This window comes from Balaenoptera ricei, chromosome 2 (assembly GCF_028023285.1).
Source record: "Balaenoptera ricei isolate mBalRic1 chromosome 2, mBalRic1.hap2, whole genome shotgun sequence".
NCBI classification, from domain to species: Eukaryota; Metazoa; Chordata; class Mammalia; order Artiodactyla; family Balaenopteridae; genus Balaenoptera; species Balaenoptera ricei.
In genome coordinates, this window is record NC_082640.1 from 34,427,249 (window position 1) to 34,454,729 (window position 27,481).

The 27,481-nt window shown below is 42.5% G+C and overlaps 1 protein-coding gene across 1 annotated transcript in view; it reads left to right on the forward strand.

Annotated features, from left to right (window-relative positions):
• CFAP161 (cilia and flagella associated protein 161) overlaps window positions 1–11,398 on the forward strand; it is a 42,088-nt gene extending 30,690 nt beyond the window's left edge. Inside the window, exons 4-9 of the mRNA XM_059915350.1 lie at window positions 253–342; window positions 861–1,093; window positions 2,320–2,404; window positions 7,002–7,160; window positions 10,214–10,287; window positions 10,693–11,398. Coding sequence (XP_059771333.1) covers window positions 253–342; window positions 861–1,093; window positions 2,320–2,404; window positions 7,002–7,160; window positions 10,214–10,287; window positions 10,693–10,924 — 873 coding nt within the window. The 3' untranslated portion in view covers window positions 10,925–11,398. The remainder of the gene's footprint in view (window positions 1–252; window positions 343–860; window positions 1,094–2,319; window positions 2,405–7,001; window positions 7,161–10,213; window positions 10,288–10,692) is intronic.
• The last annotated feature ends 16,083 nt before the right edge of the window (window positions 11,399–27,481 follow it).

Here is a 27,481-nt window from a genome sequence, read left to right on the forward strand (position 1 = left end):
CTGGTTGGAGTAATTACAGGTGATGTTTCTTTTTTGTGTCTTTCTCATTTTTCTAAACATTCCACAATGAAACAGAAAATAAAGTAATGCTAAAAAAAAGTCCCCCATTCCCATTAGGCTCACATTTCTTTTTACGTTCTCAAAGTTTGCTTTTACAACTTGTCATGCTTTGGACCTAAAAGCTCTCAGTATCTCTATTATTCAGGACTATTGTTGACCCTTTGGGTTTCATTCATTTTTCTCTTTAACCAGGAGCTCATGAAAGACTTCTTAGCAAAGAGGGACAAGGGACAACTTCTCATACAGAGAAACAGAAGACTGAAAGAGAATCTTTTGAGACCGGTAATTTTAAATTCAAGCGTTGTTTTCAAAAGTCTATCAAATTAAATGTGAGAATATGTTAAGCAAGCAAAAATTCCATAAGTGAGTTGTCATTTGGAAAATACCGATTCTTCTCTTTAGATAACCACAATGTTTAAAATTCCCTAAGATTTTAGAAACATGAGAAGTTTGCTATTATGTTCACCTGCATTTTCCAAATTAAGAAATGAATAGATTGATACATGCACGAGTAAGATGCCCTTTAGTTGGTGCTCAAGAAAATTTCTAGGAATGCTGAATAAATCAATAATGGAATCAACCCATGTAATTTTTCATCAGCTTTATTTTACTTCGTTTGGGATTATCAGGGGCATTGATTTGGCAAATTGGGAGCAGATTGGTGGCAGGAAAAGGAAGAAGAAAGATTTCAGGAAATTCAAGTCAATCCCTTCTTAAAATAGGGTACATCTGCAGTGGCCTCAGCACTGGCTGTGAAGGAATCGCATGGTTTATCTGAAAAACTCCTATTTAAATTGTAGATGCAGCTTTCCATATCTGAAGATGGATACATTCGCTATGGCGACAAAGTGATGCTTGTGAATCCTGATCACCCTGAGACAGAAGCTGATCTGTTTCTGGGTGGGGACCTGAGCTTGTGTATGACTCCAGATGAAATTAAAGCCCATCTGAGTGACGAATTAGAGGTGCCCTGTGGCCTGAGTGCAGCTCAAACCAAGATCCCGGTTGGCAGAAACACTTTTACCATTTTGTGGTAAAGATACTTTAATTTTAGGCTCATTTTCATCATAAATATCTGTTTTCACTTGCAGTTTAAGGATGCCCTGGGATTAGAGCAGTGCTGATTGGAGGCAAAGGTTATGTGAATATTCTCTGTGATTCTCATCTTACTTTCTTATCTTGAGAATGATTGTCAAGGGGCCTTTACAATCCTGTTACCTTAAACATCAGGATAATGGGTAATTTGATTTCAATTCACATCAGGATAATGGATAATTTGAATTCAATTCAAAATGCTTAATTCAAAAGTATTGGATCCAGGGAATTAAATTCAGAATCTGCCCAGAAGCAAAGTGGGTTTTCCTAATAACATTTCATAATGCTTTGAGCTCATTTGAGTGCTTTCATTGTTTTTAATGCTACTCTGTTATTTCTACGTCAGAAATATATAGTTAAATGCAAGGTAGCAGTACATGGGGATTTGCTGTTTTAAAATTAATTGTCCACTAAAAATGTGCTTGAATTTTTGGAGATGAGCATTTAAATCCTTAGAGAATAATTACAATTAAAAGTCATTGCTTTCAGTTTGTTACTAAACTATGATAGCAATTTTATATGACAGGGATATAACTAGTCCTTTAAGTCTTTAGATTTTTTGAATACACATAATTTATGTTAAAACAGCTAAAAATTGATCACAATTTCTGTTTCCTGGAAGATTAAGAGGGAAGAGTGTATTAAATGTCTACAAATTTGTTACCTTGCTTCTCTCTAAAGTTGTCAGTGTATGGGGATGTCATATATAGAATAGGGAATATAGTCAGTAATATAATAATTTTTAATGGCAACAGATGGTAAGTAGATTTACTGTGATCATCTAACGTGTATAAATATCAAATCATGATGTATACACTTAAAACTAAATATAAGATTATATATCAATTGTACTTCAATTAAAAAAAAGATGTCAGTGGACTTGGACCAATTCATTAGTGTAGGACAGTATGACTTGCTCAGTCTACCCTAGGCTCACAAAGTGGGAACACTGTGTGTTCCGAGTGTGTTGGAAGACAGTGAGTAAGGTGCCAGCAAGACTTGAAGGCCAAAAGAAAAGACCTTTTGGTAAGTGACTTATTTCAGTTATGGTACATGAATAGACATTACTGAGAAAATTATAAACAAAAGTGCATACACAAAAAATAGAGCTGTAGAATGATCCTAATACAGAGAATTTACGTTCTATTAATTCTCCACTGACAGTGCAGCTGGAGAGGTCATTGGTCAGGTCCTTAGATACGGGCAGAACTTTCGCCTCGGGATAGCAGGAGGATTTGCAGACAGAATGGTAAGTCGTAACCCTTCACGTCTACTTTGGACCAGTCATTTTTGTTTCCATGTAGGCTAATGGCTACTTACTGAAGTGGACAGAGAACTCTATGGGCATGGGCTCCATCTCTGGCCTCATTATGGTGTCAGCCTGCAGCTTTTCCAAGGCAGTTTGGGGCCAATTCTTTCCTTCTAACCTCATGAATTACAAAAATACATCCTTAAAAGCTAAAGAGTAAGGGGAAAAAAAAAAACCTCTTTGCAATGCAGCTGGTAAAAAGTAAAAATTTATACCACCTCCACTTGCAAGTTAAATGATCAGATTATGTAATAATAATCTGACAGCTGTTTGATGTCACCAATGCTAACACATTTGCATAAATCGGGGAGCATAAGTCTTTGATCTTTACCTCTACCTTGGGAATTAGGCAGTGTAATAGAACCAGATAAATATGGATTTGAATTCCAGCTGAGATGCATACCTAAGGGTTGGGACTTTGGGTAAGTTATTTAACCTTTTTGAGTCTTTCTATAAAATGGAGATTATTTACTTACTACGTGTTTAAGAGCTTCACATATGTTAACTCATTTATTCCCCCCAACAAGTCTTTAAAGTAGGGACTATTTTACCCCTGTTTTACTGATGGGGAAACCGAGGCACAGCAAGTTGAGTGACTTCGCTCCAAGTCACTTGGCTACTAAGTGGCAGAGCTGGTAGTATATATAACATTTTTCATTGAATCAGAGATTCCATTATTGTATGATGTGGCATCATCACCAGCAACATCATTATTATTTTCATACTACCAAGAAATCAATGCTGGCAATTAAATTCTGACACACCGTAGATGGTAAGCTGTAGCCTGATTTTAAATGTGAAAATTAGAGGAAATACCCAGTTGTTGAAAGAGGAAATAAATCATCACTGTCTCATCCAGAGAGTAGCCCTACTAACATTTTAGCTTATTTTATAGAGGGAAAATCTTAAAATATAGGGAAAATTACAAGCATTACAACATTTAGATATTATTTCTTTTCTTTTCTTTTTTGTTTCTCTCTTTCTTTTTATTTACCTTCTTTTCCCACCTCTCCCTTCCATCTCTGCTCTCCTTCTCTTTCCCCTAAATCATCTGCTCTTTGCCTGTTTATTGACTTGGGCTTAAATATCTGCTCTTCCACAGATGATAAACATTTGTCATGTTTGTTGTTAATATTTCCTCTCATTTGTTAACTTGGCTTTTAAATTGTAGTTGTTCTCATCTATTTTTGAGTAAAATCTATCAGTGCTTTTCTCTGTAATTCCTTCCATTGCTCAGAGCCTTTGAAGTCTGCTCCAAAGATATGATAAAAAGAATAACTTGTATTAATTTTTAGATGTCTAAACTTGAACTGTTGCTTAAGTTTATTCTTTCCTCCACTTGGGATTTATTTTGATAACGGCCTTGATGTGAACATCTGAAATTCCCCCAAATGACTGGTCAGTCATATCTGTGTTATTTTTTGAATAATTATTCCTTTCTTCACTGACACATGCTGCATGCATTAAATTATTAGACATGGCTTTCTATTTGGATCCTTTGAACTGGAGTTGTTTATTTTTATTCCAGGTCACTTTGATGACTTTTAGGACTAGTTCTTTATCATTACACTTCTTTGTCTGAATTATGTTAGGAATTAATCTTTCAGTTAAATGCAATAATAATTTTTTTAAGTCCCTCTGCCCCTGTTGGGGGGAAAGTCACTTGGTATTTTGATTGGCATTGTTAAATTAAGTAAGTTCACATATTTAGTAGCTTTACAATATTTGTTCTTCTGAGATGTCTCTCTATTTCTTCAATTATTCTTTTCTATCTCTCAGTAAAGTTTTGTGCTTTCCTTCACATGGATCTGACACTGATCTCGTCAAGGTTATTCCTTGGTATCTTCTATTTTGGAAGCTATTGAAGGTAGGTCCTTTTGACAGTTGCAGCAAAAATAGAAGATAGACATTGATTTTTATACTCACCTTGGATGAAATCACTTACTCTTATGAATTCTACCTGATTCTCTTAGGACTTCTAGGTAGACAGTCATCTCATCTTCAAATTATGACAATTTTATCTCTCCTCAAATTCTTATACCTCTTATTTCTGTTTCTTGTCTTTGAATTAGCAAGCTCTTTCAGGGTATTTATGAAAAATCTGGTGATGGTGGCCTTGCAGAGGCCTGATTTTTGTTCCTGATTTCCTTATTGTTGTTCTTTATATGAACAAAGCTACGTTTGTGGTTTGAGATAGACATTATTTTCCATTTGCTCTGAATGGCATTGTCATTCTCCCCATCAGCCAGGCCAGAGCCGCAGTGCATCTTGGACCCATCTTCCTTTCCCACCCACATCCAGCTCCAGCGATTGTCAGGTCCCATGGCTCTTCCTTCACGGTGCAGTCTGGCCCGTCTTTGCACTCCCAGTGCCGGTACCTCAGTCCACGCCCCCATAGCTTCATCCCTTTAGTCTATCCTGACTTCATCTCATACTCGCAGCGTGCTGTCAGGTCGATCTTTTAAAAGCTCAGATTTGCTCACCTTCCACCTCCACTGAAAAGTCAGTAGCGGTGCCCCCATTGCCCTCTGCATTAAGTGCTGCTGTTCACTGTGGCATTTAAAGCCCTCCCTGTCCACACTCATCCTCTCGGGCTCCCTGATACCACATCACCTCCTCCTCGGAGTTTTTCCTGAGCCCCCGGGAGAGCATGTGTTCCCATCTCTCCCCTCCTATAGCTCTTTGCATCCCTGCTGGACGCCATACCTTACAGACGCTTCCAGTTTCTATACTCAATCATCTCTCCTGTTAGTCGGAAAGCTTCTTGAGGGCAGTACCTCATTTCTGCCTTCCCCAGAGCACTTCATGGCATAGCTTTGTATAGAAAAGGTGTTTAATGAAAACCGATCAAGATATGCAGAAACGACCTCCAGGTGCAGGGCGAAGGCGAATCAGTAAACGGCTAATGAGGAACTAACATTATGGACCTTTCAGCAAGATGGTGTGCTCCTTGGCGAAGTTATAGGCAACCAGAGAGCTGACAGAAGTTCCAAGTGTGGACATCAATTCCAGAGGGGCCGAGGCCCCCTTGGAGGCTCACGTATGAATATCAGCTGTGCTGGTACTGGTTTTAAGAGCACTTCACTTCATGCAATAAGTTTCATGCAACATTATTTATAATGAATAAAATATTGCTCCAGGCCTGATGCCCTGAAAAAGAGGAGGAGTCGGAATGGGAGAAAATATTTGCAAACGAAGCAACGGACAAAGGATTAATCTCCAAAATACACAAGCAGCTCGTGCAGCTCAATATCAAAAAAACCAAACAACCCAATCCAAAAATGGGCAGAAGACCTAAATAGACATTTCTCCAAAGAAAATATACAGATTGCTAACAAACACATGAAAAGACGCTCAACATCACTAATCATTAGAGGAATGCAAATCAAAACTACAATGAGGTATCACCTCACACTGGTCAGAATGGCCATCATCAAAAAGTCTACAAACAATAAATGCTGGAGAGGGTACGGAGAAAAGGGAACCCTCTTGCACTGTTGGTGGGTATGTAAATTGATACAGCCAGTATGGAGAACAGTATGGAGGTTCCTTAAAAAACTAAAAATAAGACTACCATACGACCCAGCAATCCCACTACTGGGCATATACCCTGAGAAAACCATATTTCAAAAAGAGTCATGTACCACAATGTTCATTGCAGCACTATTTACAGTAGCCAGGACATGGAAGCAACCTAAGTGTCCATCGACAGATGAATGGATAAAGAAGATGTGGCACATATATACAATGGAATATTACTCAGCCATAAAAAGGAACGAAATTGAGTTATTTGTAGTGAGGTGGATGGACCTAGAGACCGTCATACAGAGTGAAGTAAGTCAGAAAGAGAAAAACAAATACCGTATACTAACACATATATATGGAATCTAAAAAAAAAAAGCGTTCTGAAGAATGTAGGGGCAGGACAGGAATAAAGACACAGACATAGAGAATGGACTTGAGGACACGGGGAGGGGGAAGGGTAAGCTGGGACGAAGTGAGAGAGTGGCATGGACATATATACACTACCAACTGTAAAATAGATAGCCAGTGGGAAGCAGCCACATAGCACAGGGAGATCAGCTCGGTGCTTTGTGACCACCTAGAGGGGTGGGATAGGGAGGGTGGGAGGGAGACACAAGAGGGAGGAGATAGGGGGATATATGTATATGTATAGCTGATTCACTTTGTTATACAGCAGAAACTAACACACTCTTGTAAAGCAATTATACTCCAATAAAGATGCTAAAAAAATAAATAAATAAAGAGGAGGAGTGCATGAGATGGAGAGGGAGGCTGGGTTTGGTATTCCAAGGAAGGGAAAACAGTTGCAGGTGATGTGAGGGCGGGTGGTCTCAGCCTCTGAGATGGCCTTTCTGAGGGAGAGGAAAGTTGAATGTTCTTGTACAATCCGTAAGAACAGGGTTTTTGAAAACTGCTTTTGAACACACTGGCCGTCCAGCCAGTTGACTGCTCCCTGCTTCCCCAGCCTCTCGGATAGCTGTGAGCTAGTCCATCTGCTTGCTGTCGTTTTCAGTTATATTTATCAAGTGACCACAGGACCCTCATGAAGTCGTCTAAGAGGTCTTGGCTCCAGGAGGTGTACCTGACGGATGAGGACTCCTACCTGAACTGCTGGCAGGCGGCCTTCCCTGACCCCCAGCTACGCCTGGAATATGAAGGCTTCCCCGTCCTGGTGAGCGCAGCCTGGGGAAGACAGACGTGTCCGCGGATGCTGTGAAGTGGGTGCGATTTACTCCTGTGTGTGAAATGGAGGCTCGTCAGGGTTCCGATGCCTTATATGCCTCACACACTTTCACGCTCTCTCTCTTTTTCATTTCTTTCTTTTTTTTTTAAATATTTATTTATTTATTTTTATTTAAAAAAATTGTTTTTTGGCTGCACCGTGCAGCATGCAGGATCTTAGCTCCCTGACCAGGGATCGAACCTGTGCCCCCTGCAGTGGAAGAGCGGAGTCTTAACCACTGGACCGCCAGGAAGTCCCTCTTTTTCATTTCTAACTCAAGTTTGGGAGGCACCGTTTTGCCCTGTGGCAGCATCATGCCTTGGTGTTTCTCGACTCTGGCGGCGCACAGAATCACCTACAGAGCTTCATAAAGATACCGAGGCCCAGGCTCTGCCCCTGAGATCAGGCTGAGAACCACTGCCCCGAGATTGTAAGGGTGATGACACTGCTTTCTTTCAGGCCTCTGTTAAGTCCTCATTTCTAAAGAGACTGGGTAATCTGGGGCAAGTGCAGGACAGGGCAGGGCAGACGCACAGGTGAGCACATTGCTGGACATTTTCTCAGGAGCCTGGGCCCTGCGGACAGGAGCACAGTTCTGGATGGGAAGGCAGGTCTGGTGGGCACAGAGCTGTTTTGAGGACCAGAGGCCATGCTACTTGCTTGTGAGACATCCAGCAGACGGAGACTAAGGAGTTGTTGGAGGTTATTGGGAGAGTTACTGGATTTACAGTCAGGAAGGACTTAAAGAGTTGGCCATCCAGGAAGGGGCCCCCAGTTACCAGGCACTCTGAATCCACCTGATGCAGTAGGCTTCTCTCCCGAGCTCTGCAGGTGGACCCAGGTTTGCAAGGGTCTTTCTCCCAGCACGGAGAATATACACGTGGTCCACAACGATGCATGCTTGACAGATTTCCTCTCTTCCACTGGTCTTTGCCAGGCTTTGTTCTCCTTGGAATTGCCTCTCATTCCCATGATTTAAACTGTCAGTATCTCAGCTTCATTGTCTGTAAAATGGGGACAGACGATGATGCCTAACTTACGAGGTTTTGTGAGGATTAAGCGGTTAGTACATTTACAGCGCTTATTAGAAAAGCGCCTGGCCCAGACAGCACTCCCAAACATTCACTGTTGTTAATTTAACGGTGGTTGTCCTATTGTTGCTGTCATTAGGTCAGAGAGGTTGGGGAGTTCAGGCACCAGGAGCTCGTTTCTCTGTTGCTAACTCAGTCCACAGCCCGAGGCAGGTCTCTGAGCCACATTCAGACACATCTGCAGAATGGGACATTTCATACCTGCCCAGCTGCTGTTCATATGTCAATACCCTCCAGTCAGAGACCATCAGGAGCACCTGGGGTTGAACGAGCTGGCTTTATTACTTGTTGCAGTGATGGAGAATGCGCGCCATGGAAAACCGTGGGGCGTCTCAGTAAGAGGCTGTTATACATGGTCCGAAAGGATACATGCACCCCCGTGTTCATAGCAGCACTGTTTACAACAGCCAAGACATGAAAGCAACCTAAATGTCCATTGACAGAGGAGCGGATAAAGAAGATGTGGTACATATGTACAGTGGAATAGTACTCAGCCATAGAAAAGAATGAATTAATGCCATTTGCAGCAACATGGACGGGCCTAGAGACTGTCATACTGAGTGAAGCAAGTCAGACAGAGGAAGAAATATGATATCGCTTATATGTAGAATCTGAAAAGAAATGATACAAATGAACTTATTTACAAAACAGAAACAGACTCACAGACTTAGAGAACGAACTTACAGTTACCAGGGGGAAGGGTGGGAGGAAGGGATAGTTAGGGAGTTTGGGATTGACATGCACACTCTGCTATCTTTTAAATGGATAGCCAACAAGGACCTACTGTATAGCACAGGGAACTCTGCTCAATGTTACGTAAGAACCTAAATGGGAAAAGAATTTGAAAAAGAATAGATACATGTATATGTATAACTGAATACGTTTGTTGTACACCTGAAACTAACACAACATTGTTAATCAACTATACTCCAATATAAAATAAAAAGTTTTAAAAATAAAATAAAATAAAATAATTAGGAAGAAAGGACAAGTTATAGAATTGGGGCTGTGGTTGGGAGATTTTAGTGAGGGTCTCAGGAAGTGGGGCTTTGCCCTGGATAGGAATCTGTCAGGAAGCAGGGCTGTCTCAGTACATCTTATCTATAGAGGGCAGGCCAGAGCACAGCCAAAGCTGTCATGAGTAAGGAAGCAGAAGTCACTCCTATTCTCTAGGAGAGGAGGACATTTGGTATTTTGTGGCTTGGGCAATGCTCATGTCTTTGCTGTGTTCAGACATGATCACAAAGTGGTCTTCTTTTTGTCTTGACCCATCGTGGTCACAGCATGGCCTTGTCTGATGTGGGCACTGTGTGAAATTGATTATATTCCACAGAGGAACACTAAGGCAGAGCCCTGGGTGCCAGGCCAGTTCCTGGATGTCAGGGGCTGCTTTTCCCCATCTCACACTGCTTTTAGCTTACATGAGTCAGGATTTTGAAATAATATGTCTTTTATTTTCTGATTATAAACAATATATGTTCACTTATGGAAAGTCAGAAAAGTACAAAAAATAATATGATTACCAGTAGTTCCATCTTCTAGAGAAAGCCACTGTTATCATTCTTTTTCCATGCATATGTTTCTTTTAAAATTTAGTTTTAATTTTTAAAAACAATAGGACATCAGGAATATCCTTATTTTTTCCACTTAACACCACTGACCATATTTCAAGTTGTCAAAGATCTTCTCCAATATGACTTTAAATGATTGTATAATGTTTCATCATATGTGTATCTATAATAATGTATTTATTAATCTATTATGGTTTGGCTTCTAGGTTATTCCATCTCTCTCTCTCTCTATATATATATATATATAAATGAATATATACTATATTTCCAAATTTTTGCTTTTAGGAAACTGGAGGCCTTAATTCATAATTCAAATAACATACTCTCTTTATCTTTAAAGGCAAATGCAAAAATTCTTATCAATCACTGCCACACGAATCGGGGGCTGGTGGCCCACCGGCATCTTTTCTTAAGGTATTGTATAGCAGGGTACAAGAAAACGCCATGCCAGAGGGCAGGGGCTGTGAATATAGGCAAAGAAGTTCAATTTAAAGAGGATGGCCACGCACAGAAAAAGTCCTTTGATGATGAAATATCGCCACATAGAAATTTGATGGTGTGAAAACTCCTATTAGAGCCCCTTCTATTATACAGGTCCTTCCCCACAGAGGACTTTAGCTATAATGGGATCCTATATACCTGGTCCTTGCCCAAATAGAATGAGTCTTGTTGGCAAACACATAGTGTTTTAGAGAACACCCCCCCCCCCCAAGAGCTTTATATAGCAGTCTGTTGAATTAGGTGCTTTGAGATGAATTTAACAGCTTACTGAGGGTTGTAATTCCATTTCCAACCAGTGTTAATTCTTTCTTGCCCCAGTACCTATTTTGGAAAGGAAGCAGAGGTCGCTGCACACACATATCTGGATTCACACAGAGTTGAAAAGCCAAAGAACCATTGGATGTTGGTGACTGGGAATCCTAGGAAGGACTCGTCCACCATGTTGGACCTGCCTAAACCGCCGGAGGAGGACACCCGAGTCCTGGAGCCGGTGGCGGAGCCGGGGGCCAGGAACGCACCTGGCGCGCATGCGTGCACTCGACTGATGTAGCTTTACAGGAAATCTGTCTTGGTCATGCCTCAAGCTATTCTTAAGGAAGGCACAGAACTCTCTGAACATTGTATTAAAACAAAGGCTGTATTCAGATTATTGAATTAACTGTGGAGGTCTAGGACACAGGAAAAAACAAACAAACAAAAAACCTTGCCTTGGGCCATAGCTCAGAAACGGTCTTTGAAGGTGACAGATGATATTCCTTTGTTGATGACCAAATTCTGAAGACTCAGCTTCCTTTATTTAGATCCTACAGCAGCAGCTTCTATAAGGACTGTCAAAAACTCGTTACTTTTAAAAAATGTTACTTTTTAAAGCTATGTCTGTATAATGAAGCTATCGGAACTTCACTGAATTTCTGGCACCACTCTCTTTCCCCCGACTCTGTACAATGTACTAAGAAATCAAAAATGGGTAGCTGTGGACTGTGGCCTTACTTTAGAGTTGAACATTTTCCCCCTTGTATTTTTGTGTCTCCTTCTGGCTTGCGGGGTTGGGCTCAAGACCTCTATTTGACCTCCATTATTTTGTAATGATTTTCATGTTGCAGAATCTCCTTATTTCTACCTTGTCTTTGAAACCAGTGCATTAGTTGTGGCATTCACATCATCAGACAAAATACATATATATCCTTCCATGTGTTTGTCCATCTACTCATTCCTTGTCGAGTACGGAGCACCTATGATGTGTAAGGTGTTGTAATGGGATGAAGAGATGCCCAGCCCAGGAAGTAAAGGTGAGGGCTAAGGCTGGTTCGCTTTTAAATACCGTCGGCCCTCCGTATCTGCGGTTTCGCATCCGTGGCTCCAACCAACCGCTGAATGTGTAGTATCATGTTTACGATCTGCGGTTGGTTGAATCTGCGGCTACAGGACCCGCAGATTCGGAAGCCACACTAAGGAATTTGAGCATCCTAGGATTTTGGTATCCTCGGGGGCCCTGGAACCAATCCCCGCGGATACCGAGGGACGACTGTATACCCAGAGGCGGAAAGTAAGTCACGGGTTATGTAAATGCATTTTAAATAGATGCGGCTTCAAGCCAATGTGGCTTGAGCCTCTTCGAGGAGACAGGCATTTGCCCTTCACGTGCAGCAGGAGTTAGGGCGGTGGTTCCTGCCCTTGGCTGTGCACTGGATTCAACTGGAGAACTTTAGCAATTACTGATTACTGGCCCTAGCCCAGAAATTCTGAGTGAACGGTCTGGGGTGCAGCCAGGGCAAGGAGCATTTTCAGTGTCCTTCGGTTGGCTCTAATGTACTGCCACAGTTGGGATTCACTGCATCAGGAGAGGAGAAGGAAGCGACGGTTCCTTGGGGGTGGTCAGGAAAGGCTTTTCTGAGTGGGCATTAAATCAGAATTTCTGGGGTGGGGCTTTAAAAAATACAGATGCTTGGGCCTACCTCTGGAGATTCTTATTTAATTGATTTGGATTGGAGCCCAGGTATCAGCATTTTAAAAACACTCGCTACTTTTAAAAAAATGTGCCGCCTGGGTTGAGAACCGCTGACTTAGCTGAGTAGTATTTGGTTTGCCTGTGTATCTCCAAAGGGTGTAACCAGAACTGGAGGCAGGTAGATTTGGGCTCCATATGGGGAAAGAATTTCTTGAACAGTTTAAACCATCTGCAAGCGTCTAGACCCGTTCTGGTGCATTCTTGTCCCGCCATGAGGTGCCCACGGAGAGCTTTCAGACAACATGGGGACTCACATTGCTTCCTTGAGCCATCTTTCAATGGTTCCTTGACTGAATCACCAAAGAGTTTTAGTCCCCCAGGAATACTGACCAAGTTTGCAAGCATATAGTTAGTGACAACTATGGTGTGACTTCCACCTGGCTGATGGCAACTGTAAGGCCCAGTCATTTTAATTCAAAGATGTTAAAATATGAAAAAGAAATCCCTGTATATCTTAGAATAGGTGAAAGACGATCAATCACTAGAAAGCTAGTGCTATTGAACTGAGCGAGCACTCTCACCTGTATATTACCTTGTGTGATCACATCAGAGCTGCTGCCTTGGGTCTGCTGAGTGCATTCAAAATTAGTAAGGGGTTTTTATACTCATTTCCTTATTCTCACTATTTTCTGGGCTTAGATTGGATTTTGTTCATTGCCATCACCCCATTTCTTTCTTTTTTTTTTTTTTTTTAAAGTATTTGTTTTATTTATTTATTTATGGCTGTGTTGGGTCTTAGTTTCTGTGCGAGGGCTAACGCTAGTTGCGGCGAGCGGGGGCCACTCTTCATCGCGGTGCGCGGGCCTCTCACTATCGCGGCCTCTCTTGTTGCGGAGCACGGGCTCCAGATGCGCAGGCTCAGTAATTGTGGCTCACGGGCCCAGCTGCTCCGCGGCACGTGGGATCTTCCCAGACCAGGGCTCGAACCCGTGTCCCCTGCATTGGCAGGCAGATTCTCAACCACTGCGCCACCAGGGAAGCCCATAACCCCATTTCTTGAGGAATATCTGTTGACTGAATGAATGAATCCATATCCTTTGCAGAGGTGACAATAGGCTTGTAGAAGTTAAGTGATTTGCTCAAGGTCACATAGCTCATAAATAGTAGAATTGGGCAGGACCAAGTCAGATCTTCTAGACCTTCTTCTAAACCAAAGTTTTCTAACCGCACACTCTCAGTCTTTGGGGGTCCAGATAATTCTTTGCTGTGGGGGACTGTCTTGCACCTTAAAAGATGGTTGGCAGCCTCCCTGGCCTCTACCTACTAGATGACAGTAACACACCTCCACTTGAGACAACTGAAAATGTCTCTTGTCGTTGCTAAATATTCCCTGGGGGAAAAAAATATACCATTTGAGTACCACTGTCCCTTGGTCTTCTACATCTTCTTTATTTGCCATCTACAGAAGATGCTGTAGAGGGTTTTTCCTTTCTATTTTTTTAATAGAGGTTAGAATATATGGTGTCTAGGTAGCTTCCAGGTTTACTAATAATCTGCTTTTAGCAACTGGCCTGAGCTTTGGTGGAAATCTAGAATTTTGTGTAGGTTGGGCCTCCAGGATAAGGTTGCTATGTGGACCTATGCATAGTTCACCTTGATACACACAGCCAAGAGTGGTATTCAAATTATTAAACAACCTGCACAGTTTTTCCTGAATATCACTGGGCACCAACCTAACCAAACAAACTCCAGCCACAGTGCTGGGGTAGGCTCCTCGAGGCCCCCTGCTGGGCCAGACGTTAACTCTGTAGTTGCTGAATTGCAGGGAAGTCCAAGGGTTCCCACCCCCCCAAGGAGGTGCCAGGGTTGCCAGGAGCATCTGAGGAACTTGGGTCAGTAGCTGTGTGAGAGGCACACAGTACCTTAATAGTGGTCTCCAGTGTGGGATACACAAGCTGGCCCATTGAGATGTGAAAGGAAAAGTTTAGAACTTCTATGTAAGTCATTATTTTACCCTGTAAAATACATTAATGTGTGTTTCCAACTGTTCAAAATGTTAGTTTTTTTTAAATGCTCATATAGTTTAGTAGGCATGAATAAAATTTGTAAATATAAGTGTGTGTGTGTATGTAGTTAATGCTCAAAGCTTACCAGGAATGGTGTACAATAACACAGCGTGGAGACCATTCTGTGTGCTGTGTGTCGTCGTTTGTTATACAGAATGTGCCACTGAGTCAGTGTTGCTGTGTAGCTCTGTCCCCAGTCATGGACTACAGGTTCCCCCTGCCCAACCCAAGGTTCACTTTTGTTCAACTGAACAGATTACTATCCATCCTCCACTGTGTGCCGGTTCTCTTACTAGGATGGTGGAGACAGCAACAAATAAGGCAAAGACCCTGCAACTGGGGGCGAAGGGAGAGGGAAGAAGAAACCACCAGTGATTATGCCCCGAGCCTTCTATGATCCCTGTGGGAGAACAAGGAGATGCTCGGGGACCAGGAAAGGCTGCCCTCGGATGACACTTGAGTGAGAAAGGACAGCACAGAGAAGAGCATTCTTGGCCAGGGAGGCCCGAAGTGGGGGGCGTTTGGAGCAGTGGTGAGAGGGGGGCACTTGGCGAGGGGCCGGTTCACAAGGGGCTGTGTGCAGAGCTGCTATTCAACAGGTCCACCCAGTAAGTCTGCACTGGCTGTTAAAATAGTGTATCCCTCTGTATTGGTTGGAAAATAGCTACTGACCCAAGTCCCTGAGATGCCCCTGGCAACCCTGCCACCTCCCTGGGGGGGACCCTCAGACTTCCCTGCAATTCAGTAACTACAGAGTTAATGTCTGGCCCAGCAGGGGGCCTCGAGGACCCTACCCCAGCACTGTGGCTGGAGTTTGTCTTATTAGGTTGGTGCCCAGTGATATTCAGGAAAAACGGTGCAGGTTGTTTAATAATTTGAATACCACTCTTGGCTGCGTGTATCAAGTTACTGAATTTGAATTTTATCTGGAAGGTGGTGGTCAGCCTTCGAAAGAGTGTGAGGAGGAAAGTGGCATGATTTTGCTTTAGAAAGAGTATTACGGAAGCAGCAGGGAGGTAAAGGGGTCCCTGGGGACAGATGAGCCTCTGAACTAAGGCAGTGTCAGGGGCCGTGGACAGAAGGGGATGGGTTGGAGAGAGATCAGAGAGAGGGAGAGACAGGACTCCAAACCTGGTGTATGTAAGACCAAGAGAGGACGAGGAGGTGGCACGCAGGTTTGGGAGGCGTGCCCATCCCTGAGACTCAGGACCCGGGAGGACCAGCAGTTGGGCAGGGAAGTTGAGTGGTTGCCTGGAGACAACGTGATGTAGCCTGTTTGTCTGTGGGTACAGCTGCAACCTTGCTACAGTGCCTTCCTCAGCCTGGTGATGTCCTCTGCCAGGCTGGTTGGACCCACCAAAACTCCAGCTAAATCCTTGATAATTGGCAGCAAATAAAACTTTAGGATTGAGTATACCTATAACTCCCTGCCAGGGGAGCACGGAGGAGTCCGGCAAGCCTGGTGGCCAAGACTGGCCACTTCCCAGCTGCAGGGATGTTATCTCTCTGAGAATCAGTGCATCAGCTGTGAAATGGGGAGGGTACCGGCCCTTGAGGGCTGCTGGGAGAACCGGATATGTTCAGTTATGTGAAATCAGGTGCTCTGCGTGTGTAAGTGCTTCCCTGTTTCCCCTCTGCCTTCAAACGTGAGTTTAGTACATGGACATCCAAGTCAAGGAGTGAGTTTGTCTCCATCTCCGCAGTTGGTTCCAACCTGGGATTGGACCCCTTTTCTTTCCCACACACAGTACACCTTTGTGCATTCAATCAAATCCAACAGACCTCATGACTTTTTTATATCAGGTACTGAGCTAGACCCTGGAAAGTATAAACGTGTTCTTACCTTCAGGGCCTCAACTGGGAGATGATGCTTAAGAGATGAAGAGAGGTTATTCCTGTTAAAGGAAAAAAAAAAAAAAAGGCATAAGCCAAAGCCATTGACTTGGGGGAAATGCAAGATGCATTAGGAAAGCAGACGGAAGTTCACTTTGATTGGAACCTTGAGTAAGAGACAGGAGGTAAAGCCTTAAAAAGAAAGGCCAGGAGCTTCCCTGGTGGCACAGTGGTTAAGAATCTGCCTGCCAATGCAGGGGACACGGGTTTGAGCCCTGGTCTGGGAAGATTCCACATGCCGTGGAGCAACTAAGTCCGTGTGCCACAACTACTGAGCCTGCGCTCTAGAGCCTGCAAGCCACAACTACTGAGCCTGTGTGCCACAACTACTGAAGCCCATGCACCGCAACGAAGAGTAGCCCCGGTTCGCCTCAACTAGAGAAAAAGCAACACAGCAGCAAAGACCCAATGCAACCAAAAATAAATAATAAATAAATTAATTAATTAAAAAAAAAAGAAAGGCCAGAGTGTGGAAATTTGCATTTAATACAGTATGTAAGGGGGAGCCACTGCAGGTTTTGGAGCAGGGGAGAGATAGGACAAGAAAAGAAGGTTAATCTGGGAGGGACAGGTGCAAGGTAAGTTAAAGGCAGAGGTCATTTCTGAATCCATAATCGCAGATGATGAGACCACTAAGGCTTGAACCTATGGAGAGCAGAGCCGATATTCTTACTGATGGGTTTAAGCAGATGAATTAATCTTTTTCTATTATCCCTTCACCAAAGGCAAAAATAGTAGAAACATTGCTTTTTCCATTAGTAAATTTGCTCAACATCTCACAATATTATCTGGAGCTTTTAAAAAGGAAAATAGCTGCTTTATCTTTAAGAATAACCACTTAGAACCATTTATAGATTTGATAATAATTCAGCAGAAGTTCAGTTATTATGGAAATTTAACATAAGGAGAGAGTTAAATTACTGGCTTTGATTCCTAAAGGGAGACCATGTTGTAAAGAAGACAATTGGTTAATGTATAAAGAACTCTTATAAGTGAAAGAGAAAACCACAATCATCCCATTAGAAATACAAGGTGCAGGGGCGGAGTCAAAATGGCGGTGTGTGAAGATGCCTAATCAGCGTCTCCCCACAACTAGGGCACCTGCCGGCCGCTGGTGGGGACCCTGATGCCCAAGGAGATAGGAGGAACCCCCAAGTGAACTGGTAGGATGTGGGGGGACTGAGTGGGGAGGAGAAGTGGAGGCCAGACAGGATCGGTGCCCCTGTGGCCAGGGAGATCAGGAGAGGCAGGTGGGAGGGGCCCTCCAGGAGGAGCAGGAGAGGAGAGGAGGGTGTTTGCCCCGCCCACTCGAGCCCAGGAAGCCTGCTGGGCTCCCAGGTGAGGTCCCCCACCCTCTGAGACCAGGGGTGGGGGGTACGCCTGGGCCCCTTCTGTTCTGTTGAGTCTAAGCCCCACCCTCCCATGGCCCCCAGGGCCTTTTCCAGCCCTGTGGGTCTTAAGCATAGGCACCACCCACCACCCAAACCTCGCCCTTGCTTAGGCCCCACCCTCCACAGCCAAGGCATTTCCCCCCCCCTTTTTTTTCTTTTTATGTCTTTCTTTTTTTTTTTTTTTGTCTCTTTTTTATTTTCCCTCCTCTTTTTTACTATTGTGGTACTGTTGTACCTTCCGGTTGTTGATTCATCTATATTTTTATTTTTATATTCTTTCTAACATATCTGTTAGTTTCCTAGTCTAATTTTATTTTTTACTTTATTGTTTTCTCTCTCTCTCCTTTTATTTTTTGCCACCCCATGTGGCTTGCGGGATCTTGGTTCATGAACCGGGGGTCAGGCTGAAGCTCGTGTGGTGGGAGCTCCGAGTCCAAACCACTGCACTAACAGAGAACCTCAGACACCAGGGAATATTCATCGGAGTGAGGTCTCCTGGAGGTCCTCATCTCAGCACCAAGACCCAACTCTACCCAACAGCCTACAAACTCCAGTGTTGGAAGCCTCAGGCCAAACAAGTAAGACAGGAACACAATCCCACTGATAAAAAAAAAAAGAAAATGAGACGGCAAAAAATATGTCACAGATGAAGGAGCAAGGTAAAAACCTACAAGAGCAAATAAATGAAGAGGAAATAGGCAATCTACCTGAAACAGAATTCAGAGTAATGATAGTGAAGATGATCCAGAATCTCAGAAATAGAATGGAGGCACAGATTGAGAAAATAACTGACGAGGAGCAGAATAAAGAAAAAAGAATGAAAAGAATTGAAGACAATCTCAGAGACCTCTGGGACAACACTAAATGCACCAACATTCGAAGTATAGGGGTCCCAGAAGAAGAAGAGAAAAAGAAAGGGTCTGAGAAAATATTTGAAGAGATTATAGTTGAAAACTTCCCTAACATGGGAAAGGAAATAGTCACCCAAGTCCAGGAAGCACAAAGAGTCCCATGCAAGATAAACCCTAGGAAAACCACACCAAGACACATATTAATCAAACTAACAAAAATTAAATTCAAAGAAAAAATATTAAAAGCAGCAAGGAAAAAATAAAAAATAATATACAAAGGAATCCCCATAAGGTTATCAGCTGATTTTTCAGCAGAAACTCTGCAGTCCAGAAGGGAGTGGCAGGATATACTTAAAGTGATGAAAGAGAAAAATCTATAACCAAGATTACTCTACCCAGCCAGGATCTCATTCAGATTTGATGGAGAAATCCAAAGCTTTTCAGACAAGCAAAAGCTAAGAGAATTCAGCACCACCAAAGTAGCTTTACAACAAATGCTAAAGAAGCTTCCTTAGGCAGGAAACGCAAGAGAAGAAAAAGACCCACTAAAACAAACCCAAAACAATTAAGAGAATGGTAATAGGGACATACATATCAATAATAACCTTGAATGTAAATGGATTAAATGCCCCAACCAAAAGACACAGACGGGCTGACTGGATACAAAAACAAGGCCCATATATATGCTGTCTACAAGAGACCCACTTCAGACCTAGGGACACATACAGACTGAAAGTGAAGGGATGGAAAAAGATATTCCATGCAAATGGAAATCAAAAGAAAGCTGGAGTAACAATACTCATATCAGATAAAATAGACTTTAAAATAAAGACTGTTACAAGAGATAAGGAAGGATGCTACATAATGATCAAAGGATCAATCCAAGAAGAAGATATAACAATTATAAATATATATGCACCCAACATAAGAGCACCTCAATACATAAGGCTAATGCTAACAACCATGAAAGGAGAAATTGACAGTAACACAATAATAGTAGGGGACTTTAACACCCCACTTATACCAATGGACAGATCATCCAAACAGAAAATAAATAAGGAAACACAAGCTTTAAATGACACAATAGATCAAATAGATCTAATTGATAATTATAGAACATTCCACCCAAAAGTGGCAGAATACACTTTCTTCTCAAGTGCACATGGAACATTCTCCAGGATAGATCACAGCTTGGGTCACAAATCAAGCCTCAGAAAATTTAAGAAAATTGAAATCATATCAAGAATCTTTTCTGACCACAACGCTGTGAGATTGGAAATCAATTACAGGAAAAAACTGTAAAAAACACAAATACATGGAGGCTAAACAGTGCACTACTAAATAACCAAGAGATCACTGAAGAAATCAAAGAAGAAATAAAGAACTACATAGAAACAAGTGACAACAAAAACACGACGGCCCAAAACCTATGGGACGCAGCAAAAGCAGTTCTAAGAGGGAAGTTTATAGCAATTCAATCTCACGTCAAGAAACCAGAAAAATCTCAAACAAGCACTCTAACCCTACACTTAAAACAACTAGAGAAAGAGGAACAAAGAAAACCCAAAGTCAGTAGAAGGAAAGAAATAAAGATCAGAGCAGAAATAAATGAAATAGAAACGAAGAAAACAATAGCAAAGATCAATAAAACTAAAAGCTTGTTCTTTGAGATGACGAACAAAATTGATATAAACCCTTAGCCAGACTCATCAAGAAAAAAAGGGAGAGGACGCAAATCAATAAAATTAGAAATGAAAAAGGAGAAACCACAACTGACACCTCAGAAATACAAAGGATTATAAGAGACTACTACAAACAACTATATGCCAATAAAATGGACAACCACGAAGAAATGGACAAATTCTTGGAAAGGTACAATTTTCCAAGACTGAACCAGGAAGAATTAGAAAATATAAACAGACCCATCAGTCAAAGTAATGAAATTGAAACTGTAATTAAAAATCTTCCAACAAACAAAAGTCCAGGACCAGATGGCTTCACAGGTGAATTCTGTCAAACATTTAAAGAAGCGCTAACACTGATCCTTCTCAAACTCTTCCAAAAAACTGCAGAGGAAGGAACACTCCCAGATTCATTCTACGAAGCCACCATCACCCTGATACCAAAACCAGAAAAAGATATCACAAAAAAAGAAAATTATAGACCAATATCACTGATGAACATAGATGCAAAAATCCTGAACAAAATGCTAGCAAACAGAATCTAACAACACATTAAAAGGATCATACACCTTAATCAAGTGGGATTTATCCCAGATATGCAAGGATTCTTCAATATATGCAAATCAATCAATGTGATACACCACATTAACAAATTAAGGAATAAAAACCATATGATCATCTCACTAGATGCAGAAAAAGTTTTGACAAAATTCAACACCCATTTATGATAAAAACTCTCCTGAAAATGGGCATAGAGGGAACCTACTTCAACATAATAAAGGCTGTATATGACAAACCCACAGCAAGCATCATACTCAATGGTGAAAAACTGAAAGCATTTCCACTAAGATCAGGAACAAGACAAGGATGTCCACTCTCGCCACTCTTATTCAACATAGTTTTGGAAGTCCTAGCCATGGCAGTTAGAGAAGAAAAAGAAATAAAAGGGATACAAATTGGAAAAGAAGAAGTAAAACTGTCACTGTTTGCAGATGACATGATACTATACATAGAAAATCCTAAAGATGCCACCAGAAAACTACTAGAACTAATCAATGAATTTGGTAAGGTTGCAGGATACAAAATTAATGCACAGAAATCTCTGGCATTCCTATACACCAACAACGAAAAATCAGAAAAAGAAATTAAGGAAACACTCCCATTTACCATTGCAACAAAAAGAATAAAGTATCTGGAAATAAACCTGCCTAAGGAAGTGAAAGTCTTGTACTGAGAAAACTATAAAACCCTGATGAAAGAAATCAAAGATGACATAAACAGATGGAGAAATATGCCATGTTCTTGGATTGGAAGAATCAATATTGTGAAAATGACTATACTACCCAAAGCAATCTACAGATTCAGTGCAACCCCTATCAAACTACCAATGGCATTCTTCAAAGAATTAGAGCAAAAAATTTCGCAATTCGTATGGAAACACAAAAGACCCTGAATAGCCAAAGCAATCTTGAGAAAGAAAAACGGGGTTGGGGGAATCAGGCTCCCCGACTTTAAACTATACCACAAAGCTATGGTAATCAAGACAGTATGGTACTGGCACAAAAACAGAAATATAGATCAATGGTACCGGATAGAACGCCCAGAGATAAACCCACACACATATGGTCACCGAATTTACGACAAAGGAGGCAAGAATATACAATGGAGAAAAGGCAGCCTCTTCAATAAGTGGTGCTGGGAAAACTGGACAGCTACATGTAAAAGAATGAAATTAGAACACTACCTAGCACCATACACAAAAATAAACTTCAAATGGATTAAAGACCTAAATGTAAGACCAGACACAATAAAACTCTTAGAGGAAAACATAGGAAAAACACTCTTTGGCATAAACCACAGCAAGATCTTTCTGGACCCACCTCCTGGAGTAATGGAAATAAAAACAAAAATAAACAAATTGGACTTAATTAAACTTAAAAGCTTTTGCACAGTAAAGGAAACCATAAACAAGAAAAAAAGACAACCCTCAGAATGGGAGAAAATATTTGCAAATGAAACAACAGACAAAGGATTAATCTCCAAAATATACAAACAGCTCATGGAGCTCAATATCAAATAAACAAACAATCCAATTAAAAAATGGGCAGAAGACCTAAATAGACATTTCACCAAGGAAGATGGCCAAGAGGCACATGAAAAGTTGCTCAACATCACTAATTATTAGAGAAATGCAAATCAAAACTACAATGAGGTATCACCTCAAACCGGTCAGAATGGCCATTATCAAAAAATCTAGAAGCAATAAATGCTGGAAAGGGTGTGGTGAAAAGGGAACCCTCCTGCACTGTTGGTGGGAACGTAAATTGATACAACCACTATGGAAAACAGTATGGAGTTTCCTTCAAAAACTAAAAATAGAACTACCATATGACCCAGCAATCCCACTACTGGGCATATACCCTGAGAAAACCATAATTCAAAAACAGTCATGTACCACAATGTTCATTGCAGCACTATTTACAATAGCCAGGACATGGAACCAACGTAAATGCCCATCGACAGATGAATGGATAAAGAAGATGTGGCACATATATACAATGGAATATTAGCCATAAAAAGAAACAAAATTGAGTTATTTGTAGTGAGGTGGATGGACCTAGAGTGTGTCATGCAGAGTGAAGTCAGAAAGGGAAAAGCAAATACCATATGCTAACGCATATATATGGAATCTAAAAAAAAAAAAAAAATGGTACTGATGAACCTAGTTTCAGGGCAGGAATAAAGATGTAGACACAGAGAATGGACTTGAGGACACAGGGTGGGAGAGGGAAGATGGGATGAAGTGAGAGTAGCGTCGACATATATACACAACCGAATGTAAAATAGTTAGCTAGTGGGAAGCAGCAGCATAGCACAGGGAGATCAGCTCGGTGCTTTGTGTCCACCTAGAGGGGTGGGATAGGGAGGATGGGAGGGAGGCTCAAGAGGGAGGGAATATGGGGACATATGTATGTATATGGTTGATTCACTTTGGTGTACAACAGAAACTAACACAGTGTTGTGAAGCAATTATGCTCCAATAAAGATATTAAACAAAAAGAAAAATAAGGCAAAAGGCTTGAAATGGAAATTATATAAGAAATAATTCAAGCATCCAATAAGCATTTCAAAGCAAGTGCAAATGAAGATAATGAGATGCCATTTTTTCTTCTGCTGAAGAAAGGCAGTGAGAGAACCATAGAGTGTCAGAGCCCACAGGGACCAAACCTGATTTGACTTCACCTGGTCATTTTACAGGTGAGGAAATAGGCTGGATCCCAGAAGGGACATACTTAAGCCCATAGGGAAGACGGACAGTGTTAGCTGAACTCCACATCTGTGTGACAGTGACTGTTGAGAGGTCTGGGCTAGTTAGTCTCACAATCAGTTAAGTCCTTTGGAGAATGGAACTAACTAGGGTAAGATTCATACAGGTGCTGAAGTCTGGATGGATCTAGAAGGTATTATGCTAAGTGAAATAAGTCAGACAAAGACAAATACAATATGATCTCACTTACGTGTGGAGTGTAAAAAACAAAACAAAAAAAACAAAATGAAAACAGACTCACAGATACAGAGAACAAATCAGTGGTTGCCAGAGGGGAGGGGGATGGGGAAGTGGGTGAAATAGGTGAAGGGGATTAAAAGGTACGAACCTCCAGTTATAAAATAAATAAGCCACGGGGATGTAATGTACAACATAAGCAAAATGGTCAAGAATATTGTAATAACTTTGTATGGGGACGGATGGTTACTAGACTCATCGTGATCATTCCATAATGTATGCAAATGTCAAATCATGATGTAGTACACCTGAAACTAACATAATATTGTACATCAACTATATTTCAATTGAAAGAAAAAAGAAAGGAAGAAAGAAAGAAGGAAAGAAGGAAAGAGAAAGAAAAGAAAGAAAGAAAGAAAGAAAGAAAGAAAGAAAGAAGAAAGAAAAAGAAAGAAAGAAAGAAAGAAAAAGAAAGAAAGAAAGAAAGAAAGAAGGGAAGAAAGAAAAGAGACTGGTTTCTCTCCTGCGGATTTGCTCTTGCAGCTTTCCAAAGCGGCCACAAGATGTCAGTATTAAAAATGCTAACAAGTCAGTGCTGCCATTGCTCAGCTGCTGAGCTTAATTTCAAAATACTAGGGAGTTTCTAGTTTTCAAAATGTACATTTTAAGAGGGGAAAAACCATAAAGGCCCTGCAGTCAGGGTATCAGTTCATTTTTTTTCCTTGTAAAAGAAATGGTGTATTAGGTGAATGTAAAGGCTGCTTACCAAATGTAAAACAGATAGCTAGTGGGAAGCAGCCGCATAGCACAGGGAGATCAGCCCGGTACTTTGTGACCACTTAGAGGGGTGGGATGGGGAGGGTGGGAGGGAGACGCAAGAGGAAGGGGATATGGGGATATACGTATATGTATAGATAATTCACTTTGTTATACAGCAGAAACCAACACACCATTGTAAAGCAATTATACTCCAATAAAGATGTTAAAAACAAACAAACAAAAAACCACACAGCATTGCAAGGGGTTGTGACGAGGGGCATTCAGGTTAGGGCACAACCCCTCTGGGACTCTTCATAGGCATTCCATCTGAAGTCTGGAGTTCTCCCCAGGAAACTGTGCTTGGCACCCAGGCCCAGGACCCTGGGCTCTGCAGCTGCCCTAAGTGAGAGTAGCATGATGTCCGGGGGGTGATTCCAAAGCCCTCTCTGTTCCTTTCCAACCTTGCCTAAGTCCTCCTCATCGCCAAGCCTCAGTTTTCTCTGCTGGGTTACTGACTTCCTCTCAGACTTGTTTATAAGACTGAATGAAATGACATAATGTATTCTCGAGCGAGGCAAGAGGGGATAATGGTTATAAGCTCACCTCTGGGGTCAGACAACTCAAGTGAGGATACCGGGCACTTCCTAGGTGTATGACTTTGGAAATCACTGCACCTCTTTGAGCCTCCATTCTCCCATAGGTTAAAAGATGGCTAACATGTCTCCCATCTCACAGGCTTGCTGTGGGATTATATATACTAAGCATTCAGCACCCCATCCAGCACCATGTCAGTAACAATACTAATTATCATTATGACTTGGGTATCTCACACATATCTCTGCTGTCTGTGTGCCGCCTGGTATTGCTGCATCCTGATTTTTTAATATCCGTCTCCTCCACGTGACTGTGAGCTCTTCAAATACAGAAGCTGTACGTATGCATACATGATCTTCATCTCCGTACCCTCAGCGTTCACACTACTCAAATGCTCGCCCTCTCTTCCCCCTAATTTCCAGGTAAATCAGTGAAAGCTTGGAGAGGTAAACTGTGTTGCCCAGCATTGCACACGAATTAGCACTCCCTCTGCACAGCACTTGTCACTCTGAGTTGTCATTGTGTGTTTACGCCTCCACGTGCCATGCTTGACTGCAGGCTCCCTAAGGGCAGGAAAACCGATCTGGAGTTCCATCCCTAGTGTTACAACATGGTCATCATCATCGTAGCTAACATTTATGGAGCACGAGGTGCCAGGCACTGTTCTAAGTACCTTTTCATGTATTAATCAATTGAATCCTCACATATGACTTGTGAGATGGGTGCCATCATTATCTGAATTTATAGGAGGGGAGACAGACGTAGAACGGTTAACTTACCCGATGCTGTACAACGAAGTAGGGGAGCCAGGCGGTCTGGAACCAGAGCCAGAGCACTTAATCCGTGAGTGGTGCTGCCCCTCAGCCGGAAAGCTTTTTTTTTTTTTTTTTAAAACATCTTTATTGAAGTATAATTGCCTTACAATGGTGTGTTAGCTTCTGCTTTATAACAAAGTGAATCAGATATACATATACAATATGTTCCCATTTCTCTTCCCTCTTGCATCTCCCTCCCTCCCACCCTCCCCATCCCACCCCTCTAGGTGGTCACAAAGCACCAAGCTGATCTTCCTGTGCTATGCGGCTGCTTCCCACTAACTATCTATTTTACATTTGGTAGTGTATATATGTCCATGCCACTCTCTTACCCTGTCACATCTCACCCCACCCCCTCCCCATATCCTCAAGTCCATTCTCTAGTAGGTCTGTGTCTTTATTCCCGTCTTGCCACTAGGTTCTTCATGGCCTTTTTTTTTTTTTTTCCTTAGATTCCGTATATATGTGTTAGCATACTGTATTTGTTTTTCTCTTTCTGACTTACTTCACTCTGTATGACAGACTCTAACTCCATCCACCTCATTACAAATACCTCCATTTCATTTCTTTCTATGGCTGAGTCATATTCCATTGTATATATGTGCCACATCTTCTTTATCCATTCATCTGTCGATGGACATTTAGGTTGCTCCCATGTCCTGGCTATTGTAAATAGAGCTGCAATGAACATTGTGGTACATGACACTTTTTGACCTATGGTTTTCTCAGGGTATATGCCCAGTAGTGGGATTAGCCAGAAAGCTTTTGATGCATTTCTGTTGGATTGAACTGAATCGGTAAGACTGGAAATTGAGCAATATTATAGTGCATTATGGGGAGCCACCGTAGGTATGCCTTCGAGTGCTGCATTCAGAGCTGCTTTAAAGGTGTCATCCAAGGGGGCCCCGGGAGAGCCGTGCCGGCAGGACACGATGGAACGCGTGGGAGGGAGAGTGTAAGGAACCTGGCGGCTCCAGAGCCATTCAGTCCCGGCGGCAGCAGGGAGCAGTGGCCGGGGTGTGGAGGAGACTGGGAGCGGCCACGAGTCACGGCGGGCCCACAGGGGGCTCTTCTCAGCAGAAGGCAGTGCTCAGTTCCCTGGGCACCCAGACCGCCTTGGCACACCTGGAAGCTCAGTCACCCAGCTGCATCCTGCAAACCTGGAGGGGTGGTGTGTGGGCTTCGCCTCGGGTACCAGCTCTGGATGAGTAGAGGCTGGAGCCCTGGGCTGAGCAGGACTGGGGACGTGTCCAGTCTCAGGGGAGAGAGCATTCCAGCTGTCCCCGTGTGTCCAGGAGGGGGCCGTGGGCCATGCTGGGCGAACCTTCCCTCTGATAGACCCAAATGCCTGCCGCTTCTCCAGGCCTCCCAGGGCAGCTAGGCTGCCTGGTGTTGAGGCCGCGGGTTCCTCCTGGGGCGCTGAGCGCATCAGGCTGACCCACCTAGGGCTCTACCCCAGAATGCTGACACTGTGGGCTCCATACTCTAACTCGCTGCTGGCAGGTCACGCACGAACTCCCTCCCTCCCTCCCTCCTCCCCCGGAGGGAGGGGAGATGGTGTCTCCACGGTGTCCCGAGCTATGGGGCGAGAACCATCTCCCCT